Source organism: Primulina tabacum, chromosome 4 (genome assembly GCF_025594145.1).
Source record: "Primulina tabacum isolate GXHZ01 chromosome 4, ASM2559414v2, whole genome shotgun sequence".
NCBI lineage: Eukaryota > Viridiplantae > Streptophyta > Magnoliopsida > Lamiales > Gesneriaceae > Primulina > Primulina tabacum.
In genome coordinates, this window is record NC_134553.1 from 39,847,660 (window position 1) to 39,864,637 (window position 16,978).

General features: G+C 38.1%; 1 protein-coding gene across 1 annotated transcript; it reads left to right on the top strand.

Moving 5' to 3' along the window:
• The first annotated feature begins 1,515 nt into the window (after positions 1-1,515).
• Positions 1,516-15,407, top strand: LOC142543251 (uncharacterized). Its single transcript, XM_075650392.1, has 10 exons — positions 1,516-2,036; positions 2,688-2,797; positions 2,996-3,127; positions 3,211-3,284; positions 3,387-3,492; positions 4,355-4,423; positions 14,028-14,092; positions 14,179-14,277; positions 14,693-14,792; positions 15,201-15,407. Exons 1-10 carry the CDS (start codon positions 1,895-1,897, stop codon positions 15,261-15,263), a joined length of 960 nt encoding a protein of 319 aa, XP_075506507.1. The 5' UTR covers positions 1,516-1,894; the 3' UTR covers positions 15,264-15,407.
• The last annotated feature ends 1,571 nt before the right edge of the window (positions 15,408-16,978 follow it).

Sequence of the window (16,978 nt, forward strand, 5' to 3'; positions counted from 1 at the left end):
AAAATGATATATGATTGAAAACTTATGATAAAAATGATTTTTATGATATATGATGATGATGATGATTAAAGCTATTTTTAAATGATTTATTTATGCTTAAAGTTATTTTAAAGTGATTTTACTATTTATGATTTAATTATACTTAAATGATTTTTAATGATTTATTTATGTTCAAAAGATTATTTTAAATAAAAATATGATTTTTAAATGCATGTGAATGTATATTTGTTATCCATGTTTAGAACGTGTTGAGTCTTTAGACTCACTAGGTTTGTATGATGCAGTATTTGATGATTTTTAGAGGCGATGACGATTGAGTCGATCGAGTGCAGCAGTACACACCCGAGGGCCTTTATGTTTCCGCACTAGCTTATTAGATTTGTGATTTAAAGATTTATGTTCATGATTTTTATTAGAAATATTTTTATGCTTTATTTATTGTTAGTTGATCTTTTTAAAGGTCAATTTAGGAAGTTTTGGTTAGGTGATGATTTAGGATTTTGTTTTATACACTTGAGATTTAAATTGTTAAATTATTTTATTTAGTAATTTAGAATTTATGGTTTAAAAAAAAATCGAGGTCGTTTCAAAAACGATAAGAAATTTGAACTCCGATATTTTTCAGCCAAAAATACACAAAACATGCACAATATGATTTGAATGTTGCATCAAAAAAGTTTAGAAACTTGTCTTTGCGCTTTAGAACGCTCTGATATACGATCATTGGCGTGGGGCGCGAAAAAGAACGAACGGACGACGAAGACTCCTTGTTTTCTCCCTTGATATTTTCGAAATTTGGTGTGTGTTGTGTGTGTGGGGTTTCAGCTGATAGGAGGTACAAAAGACCTAGGAATTCCTTTTTATAGATTTTAATTTGCATGTTAATGAGCTTATGTTTTGGACATTTGAGTTTAGAAGCAATTGACCTACTGATCCTAGGTAAATTAGACCTAATAACATCTATTTAATTGAAAAATATAATTTTATAAAACTTAGTTTTAAAAAATAATACTTTTGATCTATTAAAAGCCTTTCATTTGCCCAAAATCGGCTTCCCGGATAAAATCAAGCTCATCTCGTAAAATAATTTGAACTCTACCATTTTTAAAAAATTTTAATTATATTATTAAGCCTTAAAAAAATTTATTGAAAAATATTTATTTTATCTTGGTCGTCCCCGGTCTCCTTTCTCCAGCCTATTATCGAATATTCAGATAAAATATATATTTTTCATAAATCATGCAATTAGTCCTTTAATCATGATATATGCATCATGCAAGCATTTAAAATAAATTAAATAAAACAATTATATAATTTAATTCATTTGTATATATGTATTTACGTATATTGACTTTTAGACGTTACAATATTAAAACTTGACATTATGTTTTTTTTACCAAATGATAACATCTTTTCTCGATACAAAATCTCGTAACAAAAAAAAATAGAGATGGACCGTAAAATGACTTTTCTACACTACACATTAATTAAAATAAAATTCTTGAAATCTTGGATCACAATGAGTTGGCCCTCTCATAGAATACTAGAAGCTCACGGCCTCACACCATGAGAGGCAAAAGGATGCAGTTTTATTAATGGGTTCGACTAGAAGACACTTTTGATTCGTTTTGGGGCGGCCGGAATAGTCTAATTCCTTCCTCAGATTTGCTCCTGTCCAGATCACCAATCGAGCAGCGTGTTTTTTGGAAAAAGGAAAAACCAAGAAAAATAAAATTAGAGGCAAAATGAGGGGCAACGGTAGTTTTTGATTCATAGGACTCGAATTTCTTCACGAAGTTGTGCTTCACGCTGCGCAGTAGAGTAGGGGAGTGACAAAAAGGGTATCCGGCTTTGCATTCGGTGGACAAACGGCATTATAAAAACCCAGGAAGGGATGTTCGCACTTCGAATATCTGCCATGGCTACAAACAGTTCGAGGGCTGTTCTGCCCTTTGGATTCCTTCATTCCATCAATATCAATAGCAAAGTCAGTTGTCTCCCAACCATCCCGCTTTCTGCTCCTTTCATTTCCACAGGTCATTTCCATATATTCTCTGTGTGTGTCTTTGGTTTGGATTTACACAATCTTTTTGAAGTTCCCCTTTGTCAGAACAGTTGGAAACAATGCGGGTTAAGATGCATTTTGAGTTTTGTGCAACACAGATAAGCTAATCTTCGTTAACCTGTATAATTTGATGGACGAAGTGATACATTTTTCGGTTTCAATGTTTTTTATTTTTTTGAAAAGAGAGTCTTGCGTATCCTTTTTGCTTTGTTGAGCATTATGTGTTCTTTTTTATTTTAGTTATGAAACTCTAGATGTATTCCGTAAACTGATGCTATTGGCGGTATAGATTTCAGTTGTAAATGGTATTTTTTTGTTTGTGTTATGGAAAAGGCAGTGATTAATAAGTTAGGAAATTTTTATAGATAGATAGTAGATACAATAACTTATGGATTGGGGATAAAATATGACCATATCTGTGCACTACTGTTTAGCTTGCTTGGTAGAAGGTTGCCTATCATTCTTCTAATGGTGCTGCTATCCAGAGTGAAAACTATCAATATTCAATCAATGCATGAATTCATTTGTAGTGTCGGTAAAGTTTAATGAACTAACTTGGTGCTCTATTTATTACAAGTGCGGTTTGATGACTTGCACTGTTGTTGATGTTTTTGCGACACAGCGATTCGTGTATGCCACAGTGCACAGGCTGTGAAGGGTAATACTGATATATTTCTCGGAGGAGTGGCAGACAAAGACACAATCGAAGATGTCAAGCGAATTGTTGAAATGGTATTGTCTTTTTGATTATTCAGATTTCGACTCTCTCCTCTACCCTTAAGCAGATAATGATTGTTTAGGTTCATGGTTGCGTCAACTTTAGGATTGCATTCGCAGAACTCTGATGTTATTGTGGTGTACATAGTTGTGTATTTTATTTTTTTAATAGAAACATAGTTGCATATTAATTTTTTGTTTCTCGTTTCTCAGGCAAATCGAGCATTGTCAAGGCAAGAAGTTTGCCATACTGATTTCCTTACACCAATTGTACTAAAGGAATCAATGACGGTTTTGGATAAGTTTATGGACATCAAAATGGTAGCCCAGGGAGGATACCCAGAGGTTAGGAATACTTAATTTCTTTTCTATTCAATCATTCAATGGTTAATTGTCTAAAAATTTCCGCTGACATTTGAATCCTCAAGGCTGAGCGATGCCGTCTCTCAATAGGACATCCAGATATTTTGCCATCTGATCCTGACATTGTTGCAGCACTCAAGTCAGTTGCTTTACACCTCAATAATATTTTTGTGAGCGAATGTGCAATTTTGCATAGTACTGACATATCGCTTGTTAACTGTAAAATGACCTCACTTTCCAGTGTCTCAGGAAACTTTGGATTTGGATCCTGTTCCCATGGTGACTTCCTTGGGTCAATTCTTGGTACTGGAATTGTGCGGGATAAGGTGGGAGACATAATATTGCAGGTATCATTTTGGTATATCCTGTTGTAAGTTGATACTCCTATTTCAGTAAGTCTATATTGTACAAAAAGCTTTTTTCATAATTGTGAGAAGACTCAGATGTCCTTATTTAAAATTTCTTACCCAACATATAAACTAAGGATGATATTTTATAGACTAATAAATGTTAATTTATTTTTTGTTAACTTAACTGAAGTCACCTTAAAAATTTTCTTGATGGAAAATGCCCACGTGTTAAAAGTATTAACTTCATTTCTTATTGTGCTGGCAGCCATGTGCATTTTCCATCTGCTGTCGTGAAGCTTGTTACTACAGTCAATACTGTGAATAATGCACAGAAAGAAAATGAAGGGGAAGACTGCATTGCTTTTTTTATTTCATATATGATTCAGATCTTACTAGTGTTAAATAGAAGAAACGTACAATACCAAATCTCGTAAATAAGGAAATAATTCTAATCCTAAAATTACTTCAATAGAATAAAATCATGCCATATTTAATCTAATCAAATCATGCCTATTTTATCGACAAATACATTGATAGAAGATTGTTCTGACCGGAAAATTCCCTTTTAATAATAAAAGGAAATGTCAACGTGACAACATTGATCAACTACTAGATAACAAATAAATACTGTTGGCTGTTTTTTCTGAGGTAGTTAACAAGTTGGGAAATGTTTTAAGGTTCATTGGATCATCAAATTATAACAGTTAGCTTTTGAAAAGATTCAGACATTCTTCATTTGAAGAATTCATACAATTGTCAGTGTGCATACAATTGGGAATGAAATATATGAGCTTCTGTTTTTCAATTTGGGTGGAATTTAATCTTTTTAATATTTGGACTTCTGTTTTTGGTCATTTAGGGAGAAATGGGGGCTCATGTTCTCGTTGTTCCGGAACTTGTTGACTTCCTTGCATCTTCATTGAACAAGGTAGATGGTTTTTCTAGTAATGCTTTGCGGTGTTGAACCATTTTTCCTGCTGAGTGGTAATTGAGGAGCTTTATTTGTTAGTTGCTTAATGCTTTATAGTGTTGAACCACTTTTCCTGCTGATGGTGATTGAAGAGTTTTATTTTTTATTTTTCATCACTTGAATGTTACTTATCATCTCTAAGAGAAAATAATTAAAATCAACCATGTTTATAGATTCCTACAACTAATGAATCATCGACGAGTGGTTAAGAATCTGTTAAGGGTTTATAACAAATTAACAAACAAATATTCCTTTCTGAGCACTGAAAATCTATCCACTAAATCTTGCTAGGCTAAGCACCCGAAAGTTGTATTGGTTGAGACTTTGGGGACTGGAGTAAACTTTGGCTTGAGATTATATTATCATGCTTTGATGTTGGGCTTGAAATTGGATCCTTTACTTGCCCCCTCAAGCTGACTGGGGGTTGAAGAACAACACTGAGCTTGTCACGGAATCGAGTAAACACATAATCAGATAATGGTTTTGTAAGAGCATCTGCGACTTGATCAAACGAAGGAACATATTGAACACTAAGTTGCTTCGACAACACTTTCTCTCGAAAAAAATGAAGATCCAACTCAAGATGTTTAGTTCTAGAATGAAGAACTGGATTTGCACTAAAAGCAATAGTGCTCACGTTATCGCACCACAAAACAGGAACTCTAGTTTTTGCATATGAAGTTCTTTTAACAATGATTGAATCCAAAGTAATTCAGAGGCTGCATTAGCCAAACTTCGATATTCGGCTTCGGTATTGAATCCAGAAAAAACATGTTTCTTCGAGCTCAAAGCTATTGGCAAATTACCTAGAAACCAACAGAAACCCGACTTGAACGTCGATCATCGATCATCGGGGTCATTCCCCCAGTCCGCATCACAATATCGTGAGAGCGAAAGAGAAGAGGAAGCACGTAGGTGAACACCATAATCCAATGTGCCTTTGATATATCGAAGAATTTGTTTCACAACCTTCCAACCAGTGAGTAGTGTGCATAAACTGGCAAACTCTATCTACGCAATAAGCAATTTATGGTCGTGTAATGGTTAAATATTTCATGCTTCTACAGTACTTCGGTACAGAGTCGCTTCTTCAAAAGAATCCCCATCGCTTATAGAAAGTTAACACCCGGGGACATAGGAGTTGGCAAAGGATTTGCTTGATGCATCTTAGTTTTCAAGAGTAGATCCTGTGCATATTTAGATCGAGAAAGAAACAACGAACAATCAGAACACCTTTGTACTTCGATGCCCAGAAAGTATGACAAATCACCAAGATCTTTTGAGAGAGAATTGAGTGTCCAAATCAAGAATAATCTGCTGTATTTGAACTCGATCACTTCCTGTTATGACAATGTCATAGACAAGAATATAAATAACATATGTAGAAGCAATTTTAATGAACAAAAAAAATCATCGTGCGATGTGGTAAACCCCATAACGCGAAGAGGAGTCCGTAATTTAGCGAACCAGGCTCGGGGAGCTTGTTTGAGCCCATAAAGAGCCTTGTGTAACCTCCACACAAGAGGAGTACCACCATTTTGAACTTCGAATCCAGGTGGCTGCTGCATGAACATAACCTCAGAAAGAGAACCATTTAAAAAGTTAAGACAATGCGGATAGTTATTGGTTAAGCCTGATGTTTGTGAGTAACCCTTCGCTACAAGTCTGGCTTTGTGCCGAGCAATAGACTCATCAGGATCCGTCTTGAGTTTGAACACCCATTTACACCCAATGATTGGAGTGTTGGTTGGGGCTGCAACCGAGGACCAAGTTTTGTTTTGAATGAGAGCATCGTACTCGGAACTCGTAGCCTTGATCCATTATGGATGTTGTTGGGCTTCTCTTACATTATGAGGTTCTTAGGAAGAAGATAAAAAAGCACCAGATACCTTTGGCTTAAAAACACCTGACTTAGACCTGGTAACCATATGATGTGCATTCATAGGAGAAGAGAGAGGCATGTTCTCTTCAATATGAACAGAAGAATGTGAAGGAGCAACAGTAGAAAATTGATTCGAGCTAGAAATAGTACCAAAAGAGGTCGATAATGGACTAGACGTAGAGGTAGGAATAAATGGGCAAAAAATGGGACTAGAGGAATGCGAGGAAGAAACATGGGGCAGAAGTAAAAGAGATGGAGATGGACCCTTATCAACAAAGGACTTCGAAGTTTGAATGAATTTGGAGGGAAGAAGCAAAAGGAAATGAGGACTCATCGTGTACCTGATCAATTTGAAAGGGTATTTTATGTTTAAGAAAATTTTAAATTTTTTTCCGCAAATTTTTAGTAGTAAAAGTGGGGTACGTTACAGTTGGCTGTGGAGGAGCGTCCCTTCTTTCCTCTCGAGGCTCTCTGTCCTCACCCCTTGCTTCACGGTCAATCACACGTCTAGGAGGCATACTGTTCCAATAATTCACCCAACACGTAAACCCACTATGCATGAATATATAATAACAATAACATAGATGCACGTACTCTGAACTCAAAAATGTAAACATGCTGAAATCATGACAATGCGCTTACTACATAACATAATTCAAAACTTTAAAACTTACAGACTTGGGGTGTGACTTCGTGAGCTTCTTGCGACTGGCAGTAGGCATAACCCTTTACAAGAACACCGCTCTGATATGCAAGCACAAATGCTGGCAGGAATGACTCAGTTCTTCGCACAGTTTGCGAGGAACCAGATTGCAGTAGATGCGGGGGAGAGGCCCAGACCGGAAGCAGTGTATAAGAGGTTTAGGAGGATGAATCCTAAGGAGTTTTCGGGTACCACTGACCCGATGGTAGCTGAGGGATGGATTAAGTCCATCGAGATAATCTTTGATTTTATGGAACTGACCGATGCGGATAGGGTCAGGTGTGCCACGTTCCTTCTGACAGGGGACGCCAGATTATGGTGGGAGAGTGCGTCAGTGGCAGTCAATTTACAAGTATTGCCTTGGAATGGATTCAAAGAGGTTTTCTACTCAAAGTACTTCACTGAGGAAGTACGGTCCAGATTGACGAGGGAGTTTATGACGCTACGACAGGGAGACAGCAGCGTGGCAGACTTTGTGAGGAAGTTTGAGAGGGGGTGTCATTTCGTACCCCTGATGGCTAACGATGCCCAGAGAAGCTGAGGCATTTCATGGATGGATTGCGGCCGATCTTGCGCCGTGATGTCCGAGTTGCTGGTCCTACTACTTATGCAGTCGCCGTATCTAGAGCACTGGCGGCAGAGCAGGATCAGAGGGATATTGAGTTGGACATGCAGGGCAAGAGGTCCTATCAGGCACCACAGCAACACCAGCAGCAGCAGCATCAGAGGCCCCAGTTTAAGAAACCGTATCAGGGGCCGCCAGGGAAGAAGCCATATCAAGGACTGCCAAAGGGCAAGGGTCCAATCCAGCTGCAGGGGGCGCTTCAGAAGCCAGGGAACTTTCCAGTGTGTCAAAAATGCAATCGCCAGCATCCCGGACAATGCTTATGGGGATCCGGGAAATGTTTTAAATGTGGAGCAACTGACCACATGTTGAAAGAGTGCCCACAGTGGAAGCAGCCAACTCAGGGCAGGGTGTTCGCCATGCATGCATAGGAGGCGAACCCAGACACGACTTTACTGACAGGTAAACTTTTCTACCTAAGCTCAGTATTATTTTGCCTTGCACGTGGAATTTTACTTGGGATTATTAGTGTGAGAGTGATATTTTTGAGTGACTTGGGATATTAATTTTCTACTATGCTTAGGATTAAATGTTAGAATTTTGGGATATAAGTTTGTGTTGTGCTAACGTCTCTCAGGAAATATTTTCATTAAGAGATTAGCTACTCAGGCCTTGATAGATTCAGGAGCCACCCATTCTTTTATTTCGGAAACATTTGCTAGTCCCTTGGATATCAAGACCATTGGACTCGATGTGAATTATTCAGTAACCGTCCCATCAGGGGAAGAGCTGTCAGCTACTAGTGTGGTCAGAGACATTGATCTAGAATTACACGGCCACCTAGTGTATGCCGACTTGATCGTCTTACCAATGCCGAAGTTCGATATTATTTTGGGCATGGACTGGCTGACGAGGAACAGAGTTCTGATTGATTTTCAGAAGAGGTCAGTATTGGTTAGACCGCCGGGCATGGAACAGTTTCTTTTTGAACCAGCCAGATAGAGAAGTTTCCCTCGCATGATCTCTTGCATGCAGGTTAGGAGACTTATTTCTAAGGGGTGTCAGGCCTTCTTGGCCAGCATTATTTCTGCACCTGACATACCCACTCCGTCTTTATCAGAGATGCCAGTAGTCAGAGACTTCCCAGAATTTATCCGCCCTAGTTTCTCGCCGTGGGGCGCGCCAGTGCTCTTTGTGAAGAAGAAGGATGAGAGTATGAGGCTGTGCATCGATTACCGAGAATTGAACAAGGTAACAATCAAGAACAAATACCCACTTCCTAGAATCGAAGATTTGTTCGACCAGTTGCAGGGAGCTACAGTGTTCTCTAAGATAGATCTTCGATCAGGGTATCACCAGCTGAAGGTGAAAGATGCAGATGTTCACAAAACAGCCTTCAGGACCAGGTATGGGCATTACGAGTTCCTAGTAATGCCGTTCGGACTGACGAATGCTCCAGCAATTTTCATGGACTTGATGAACCGAGTATTTCAGCCCTACTTAGACCAATTCGTCATAGTGTTCATTGACGACATTCTTATCTACTCGAAGAGCCATGAGGAGCATAGCCAGCATCTAAAGACAGTTTTGCAGACCTTGCAGAGTCGCAAGTTATTTGTGAAGTTTAGTAAGTGTGAATTCTGGTTGGAAAAGATAGCGTTTTTGGGTCACACAGTGTCTAGCAGTGGGATTGAGGTGGATCCAGCAAAGGTAGCAGCCGTTAAGGAATGGGTTGAACCGAAGAATGCTTCTGAGATCCGCAGTTTTCTGGGTTTAGCCGGTTACTACCGTAAGTTCATCCAGGGATTTTCGTCGATAGCAGTGCCACTCACTTCACTGATCAAAAAGAATGCTAAGTTTGTGTGGAGTGATGAATGTCAGAAGAGCTTTGATACATTGAAGCAAGCTCTTATTTCAGCGCCAGTGTTAGCCATGCCAACAGGGGAAAGAGATTTTGTGTTATACACCGATGCATCTAAGCTCGGGTTAGGCGCAGTATTGATGCAGCATGGTCGGGTCATAGCTTATGCTTCGAGGCAGTTGAAGGTGCATGAGAAGAATTACCCGACGCATGACTTAGAATTAGCAGCTGTTGTCTTTGCGTTGAAGATTTGGAGACACTACTTGTACGACGAGAGATGTCAGATATTTACTGATCACAAGAGTCTCAAGTATTTCTTCACGCAGAAGAAACTGAACATGAGACAGAGACGGTGGTTAGAATTGGTAAAAGACTACGACTGCGAGATTAGCTACCAGCCAGGGAAAGCTAATGTTGTCGCAGACGCCTTGAGCAGGAAAGTGGCAGTTGTAGCACAGTTGTCAGTACAGAAACCTCCTCAGTCTGAGATTCAGAAGTTTGATTTAGAAGTTTACCGCAAGGGCAGAGCTCCAAGGCTGTCTAGTCTGACAGTCCAATCTTCATTGCTAGACCGTATTCGTGCGGGCCAGCCTTCAGATGAGCAGTTACAGAAATGGAAACTGAAGGATGAAGCCAAGGGCAGTGTTCTCTACACAGTGTCAGATGGTATTGTGAGATACAGGGGTAGAATGTGGGTGCCCAGTATTGATTCGATCAGAGAGGATATTCTAGCAGAGGCACACGCATCTCCGTATTCTATTCACTCAGGAGGTACCAAGATGTACAAGGACCTACAGATCCTGTATTGGTGGCCAGGGATGAAGAGAGACATCTGAAGATTTGTGTCTGAATGCCTCACTTGTCAGCAGGTGAAGGCAGAGCATCAGAGGCCAGCAGGATTGGTTAAGCCACTCCCCATCCCAGAGTGGAAATGGGAGAATGTTACAATGGATTTTGTGGTTGGTTTGCCGAAGTCAGTCAGTGGATCGAATTCCATTTGGGTTATGGTGGATCGACTCACTAAGTCAGCGCACTTCTTGCCATTGAAGACGACTTTCTCCATGACGCAGTACGCGGAGCTTTATATCAAGGAGATAGTTCGATTGCATGGGATCCCAATTTCTATTGTATCCGACAGGGACCCGAGGTTTACATCGTCCTTTTGGAAGAGCTTACATGCAGCCATGGGGACGAAGCTGCTTTTCAGTACCGCCTTTCACCCGCAGACAGATGGCCAGTCTGAGCGAGTGATTCAGATTTTGGAGGATCTACTGCGAGCGTGTACGATCGATTTCCAGGGGACTTGGGAATCGAAGCTACCTCTAGTGGAGTTTACATACAACAACAGTTTCCAATCATCTATAGGCATGGCTCCCTACGAGGCGTTGTATGGAAGGAAGTGCAGATCACCAGTTCATTGGGATGAGGTTGGTGAAAGAGCAGAACTTGGTCCGGAGATAGTTCAGCAGACTGCAGATGTGGTGGTCAAGATCCGAGACAGGATGAAGACTGCCCAGAGTCGTCAGAAAAGTTATGCTGATAAGAGAAGAAGAGATCTAGAGTTTGCCGTGGGTGATCATGTCTTTGTAAAGATAGCGCCCATGAAGGGTGTTATGAGATTTGGGAAAAGAGGCAAGCTTAGTCCAAGGTTTATTGGGCCGTTCGAGATCCTTGACAGAGTTGGGACACTAGCTTATCGTGTTGCCCTTCCGCCGAGTCTGGCCGGGGTACACAATGTGTTCCATGTCTCGATGCTGAGGAAGTACCTAGCTAATCCTTCGCACGTGTTGAGCTATGAACCGTTACAGTTGGTATCAGAGCCGACCTCTCTTAGTACGGTGTGGTTCGGGGACGAACCAAGTGGAAGCTGGTGGGCATGTGAGGCCCGGGGCCGAAGAGGGCGGGGGGTGATCGCCGGTGCCATCAGTTGCACGGACAATGAGCGGCTCCTAGCAGGCTTCTAGGTGGAGGGAACATGAATGAACCGACCCACACGGAAATGAGAGGGATTCCGAGACTGTTCAATGTAATGGACTGTACAGTTGAAGAGGGCTTAAAAGATTTGATTTGTACTACTCATATCACGAAGGTGCATCTTCTTTTCGGTAGCTCATCACATAAAAACTCCAAAGTTAAGCGTGCTTGACTTGGGGCAATTTTGGGATGGGTGACCTCCCTGGAAAGACTCTTCTTGGTACAGTGAGGACAGTCGTCAAATCTAGGGCGTTACACATCGAAACATGTCGTGAAACATATATCCGACCATTGGAACTAATGCATTTATGCCCTTTTGTGCTGAGTGCAATAACCTATGAAATTGTAAGGAATAGACCTAAACTCAAGTTTGTGACGATTATAAGGACGTAAACAAAGGAAATACAAGCATCCAAAAAAATTTAGAGAAGAATAATCTGGGACTTTGTTATATAGTCGAGAAAGAGGGATATCCCCAGAAAGTGAAGTTGTAGGTAGTATATTGATAAGATGAACGGCATTGGAAAAGCATGCGCCCAAAAGTCCAAGAGCATAGATGCATGAGATAAAAGCGTAAGCCCCATTTCCACGATATGTTGATGTTTGCGTTTGGCAACACCATTCTATTTGGATGTGTAAGGACATGAAAGACGATGATTTATCCCATGATTTTGAAGAAAGGACGACAGGGCTTTAAATTCACCCCCAGAATTTGTTTGTAAAGTTCTAATTTTCTTTTTAAACAGAGTTTCAACTTGAGATTTAAACAAGGGAAAAACTCGGCTTACTTCCGATTTGAGTTTAAGGAAATAAATCCAGGTGTACCTACTGTATGCATCAACGAAACTAACATCATATCAAAAACCATTACGAGAGATTTCGTGAGATGGTCCAAATATATCTGAATAAATTAATTCAAGTGGTTAAGAAAATGTTGTTTTTGAAGAGAATGGAATTTGACGACTTTTTCCCATTGGACAAGCTGAACAGAAACTGATCGTTTCATTTTTAGGAATAGAAACATTACAATGCATTAAGACCTACAACTGACATACTAGGATGTCCCAGTCTAAGGTGCCAGCCATTTAGAAGATGAGAGAACCCTTTGGTGTGAATTGAGGGCTGACTGGTACTACCCGAAGCTCTTGAAGAATTTATTGGAAGGAGCTGAGATGAAGACAAGTTGCTGAAGAACCAGAGATGGATATAGTCTTTCCTAAGCTGAATTTGTATAATCCTTCATGCAAAATCCCTTTGAGAAGAACTGCATTGGTTTCTAGATCCTTCACAGAACAAAAATTAGGTTGAAACTCAAAAAAGACTATTATCTCGTGCAAATTTGCTGACACTTGAGAGATTCTTGGTAATGTGTGGGACTCGTGACAAATTTTTTAATAGAAAGGATTGTGATGAAGAGGATAAAAAGTTAGAATGTCAAAAACTGTGAGAGATTCAACTCGAGACGTAAAATGGACTACGACCAAGTCATATCCAAGTCCGACGCCACCCAAAACATAGAGAACTTGATCCTCCTCGGAAATGGGATGTCCACAAGCTGCCAAGATATCCATGAAGTTTTTCGTCATCCCCAAATAATCTTTCATGCTGAGATTCTTTTTTTTCAGAGTTTGACTGAAGTTTATATTGCATTACTTTGGCCCTCGATCTTGTGGCAAATAAATAGGACACACTAGTCCACAACTGCACAGAGGATAAACAACCAATCATTTGGTTTTGGACACTTTCCGTCATGGAAGCAAGGAGAAACGAGAGCAACCGATCTCATTGACACCAAGAAATAGAAGCTAGATTGACCATCTCGGTGCCATGTTCAATTATTACAACATTTTGAGGAATAGGAGGATCATTAAGAATGAAGATATCTAGTCCTAATCCACAAATACCTGTGAGAATCTGGAGATCCAAAGAAGAAAATTATCATCACTCAATTTCACAAAATTTATTTGGTTTGCTGGGTTGATTATTGAAATGTTGTAAGTGCTGAGGGAGTTAGACTGGGTGGCGGAACCATTCGGAGATGTGGTTGCCGCCATGGTCTCTGATGTCAACTTAGAAAACTAAAGAAGATGATATATATGGGAAGATAATGAAAGATTTCATTTTGTCTCTTAGAATAAAATAATTACAATCAACCATATTTATAGATTCTAAAATAATGAACCATCGACAAGTGTTTAAGAATCTGTTGAGAGATTATAAAAAATTAACAAACAAATATTCCTTTCTGAGCACTCAAAATCTATCCATTAAATCTTGCTAGGCTAAGCACCTGAAAATTGTATGGGTTGAGACTTTGTGAACTGGAGTAGACTTGGGCTTGCGATTATATTATCATGCTTTGATTTTGGGCTTGATGTTGGATCCTTAACTTTCTTTGTTAGGTTTCCATGTTATTACCTGCTAAGTTTATTCAGCTTCCTTGATAAGAAATCTCGAGTCTGAAACGGTTTGGTTAAAAAGTATAATGAAAAATGAATTTTTTACGAGCCAGCGATGCACCTTTGTGCAACATTTAGGGTGAATAAATCATTTGCTGTTTATCTGTCATGTTTGCAGGTTAGAAATGTTTCAGTCACCTGTGTAAAGATGCCATTGCTTGCTCTTGAGTACGAACCACCAAGGTTCTGGCTGTGATTTTCTTTAAGGTTTACAAAAATTTGTCTTCTAGCATCACCAGCAATGATCCCATGCGCACTGACCCTCACAGGACTAGGTCTCTTAAAACTGTGGAAGCATCACTGAGACTTGACGCTGTTGCTAGTGCTGGCTTCAAAATTTCTCGATCAAAAATGGCTAGTTTGGTCAGGTATGCACCATTAATTTCTTGTCTTTCGATTTTTAAAATGGAGCTATGCAAAGCTGTGTGGGTTAAAGGCCTTCAAGAATAAGGCTTGTGATACGAAGGTAAAGGGGAAACTAATACATGGGTTTTCACCAACTTTTTATTGGTGGAGGAAAAGTTTTGACAAAAAAATTAAAGTTGCATATTTCAGTTTATTGATTTTAGCTTGAATTTTAGTACACTATCCCACCTCAAAATGTGGGTGATGCAAGTTTGTTTATAAGGAAGGGTGTATATCGAACTTTTTAGTAGCTTGGATTAACCATTTTCACATGGAGGTGAATGCTAAATAATTGCTGTTGGAGCCCATCACGCACAGTTTTGTAGTATCATTCATGACATGAGACAAACTGATTGGTGATGCTATTTTTCCATTTAGTGATGGAGATGTGCGAGTCAATTGGATCACCATAACTAAAAACAATACAACCATTAAGAGCGGAGACGTCATTTCGGTCAGTGGTAAAGGAAGGCTAAAGGTGAGCCATCAATCAGGTTTTCAGAATGTTTCAACTTTTGATCAAATATCTTACGTTCATCTCAGACTTTATGTTAAACAATAGAATGATACCAGGATTGAGCATTTGCGGCCATGTTAACAGTTATAATAAACATTTACAGTGTATCTCAATGCTTTTAAAGCATAATATAATTTTTGAGTGGAAGGATAGAGATCATTCATAAGTATTGGAGTCAAGATCATGGGCATGAACAAAAGTTGGGAAGATGATTGGTCGATCAATGTGTCAGTGACAGAAACATGAAAACTTGAAATATATAGTTTGAAATTTTTATGGTGCATAATTGCTAGTGTCATACTCAAATGGAGGTGTATGTATCTGTGGTGCCTGTGTCTACCCTTGTTAAACCTGTCCTTCGTGCTTCAGATTGGAGAAATAAACTCAACAAGAAAGGGGAAGTTTGCAGTCGAGCTCTTTCGGTATTTGTGACGCTTGAAATTGGCAACTTGCGAAGGCCTTGTTAGAAGCTAATCCATTGATTACAAGAGATCTTATTATTTTATTGTGTAACTGTACGTTAGAACTCAGAAGAAACAGAAAATTCCATTTTCTTGCTTGTCTTTACGTTTGCCTTGATTAACTTTTGAAACTCAGATTTATAAGAAGAGAGAATTTGCATTTTTTATTTTTTAGTGTTTACACGAGTCGATACACGACATTAGGGATGTAATCGAGTCGAGCCGAGTCGAACTCTTGAATGTTTGAGCTTAGTTCGTTTATAATCGAGCCGAGCTCGAGCTTTATTTAACGAATATATGCATGGCTCACGAGCTTATTCAAGCCTTTATCGAGCCTAAACAATCTTAATAAATATGAATTATACATTTAAATTTTCATTAAATTTATTAAAAAGTAAATTATATATTTAAAGAAAAATATATTATTTTTATTAAAATTTGTAAATTTATTATAATAAATAAATTTAATAGATTTTTCTATTTATTTCATAAATAATATGCAAAATCAATAAATCAAATATCAAAATTATTATTTTTTCATCTAAAAGATTACTCATGAACTTACCAACGAACATGTTCACGAGCTAACGAGCCGAATACTGTAAAGCTTGAGTTTGATTTGTTTATTTTAACGAGCCTCATTAAACGAGCTCAAACAAGCTTTTATCAAATCGAGCTTCGAATAGCTCACAAACGGTTTGTTCATTTACATCCTTACACGACATGTATGTAATTTTTTATTGATTAAATTGGCGATTCTAATTTTAATACAATATGGATTCAGTTTCAGTTCTTGATCATACTAACACAGTATGAATTGATTTGAATTATTCCTTTAAATTTTAACAGTCGAATAGAAAAATGATTTAGGTGTTAAAGTGATTGAACTGATTAAATTTTATTAATGAATACCAATACTATAAAACCAATTAATATTTACTATAAAACTAATGAATATTTAATATTTTAATAAAAATAAATATATAATAAATTTTTTTTTTTTTTGAAAAGTTGTATGTATATATATTTGTGGATTTTTAAAATTTAAAGATTATTTAATTATGGTTTCGGTTACGGTTTTCGATGCCGTCTCGGTCTCATTTCTGATTTCTTGCGAAACTGGAACTAAAATGTGAGTCCTTGAGTTGAATTCAAACAAACAGATTTGAACATAATTTTGATTAATGAAATATATATATATATATATATATTTATTTATAAGTGTGTATATTTATTTATTTATTTATAAGTGTGGGATGAAGAGTAATGTTTTCTAATTGTGAAAAAATACTTGTGAAAATAGCACATGATCTTTCGTTCACATAATTTATAAGGAGTAGATCTATTATGAGACGGTTTCACATATTTTTATTCGTGAGATGATTCAACCATACTCATATTTACCATGAAAAATAATATTTGTGACATAAAAAAGTAATATTTTTTCATGGGAGATCTAATCAAAAATCGCCATTTTAGTCCCTGAAATTATCGAAAAGCAAAAAGGGGAAGATTGAAAGGAATAGAATATTCGTCTCACAAAATTGACTCGCGAGATCGTATGAGTTTTGTTATTTATAAATTACTGAAAAAAATGCTAAAATGATATATTTGTAAAATTCTCAAAATGAGAAGGGCATACATATAAAATCACAAATTTTTATTATTAATATATATCTACATCTA

Excerpts from the sequence above, each read along its gene's own strand:
- LOC142543251 (XM_075650392.1), top strand. The coding sequence starts at position 1,895 with ATGTTCGCACTTCGAATATCTGCCATGGCTACAAACAGTTCGAGGGCT. Across the intron at positions 2,037-2,687 it reads TGCTCCTTTCATTTCCACAG|CGATTCGTGTATGCCACAGT; the intron begins GTCATTTCCATA and ends TTTGCGACACAG. Across the intron at positions 14,278-14,692 it reads AAAATGGCTAGTTTGGTCAG|TGATGGAGATGTGCGAGTCA; the intron begins GTATGCACCATT and ends TTTTCCATTTAG.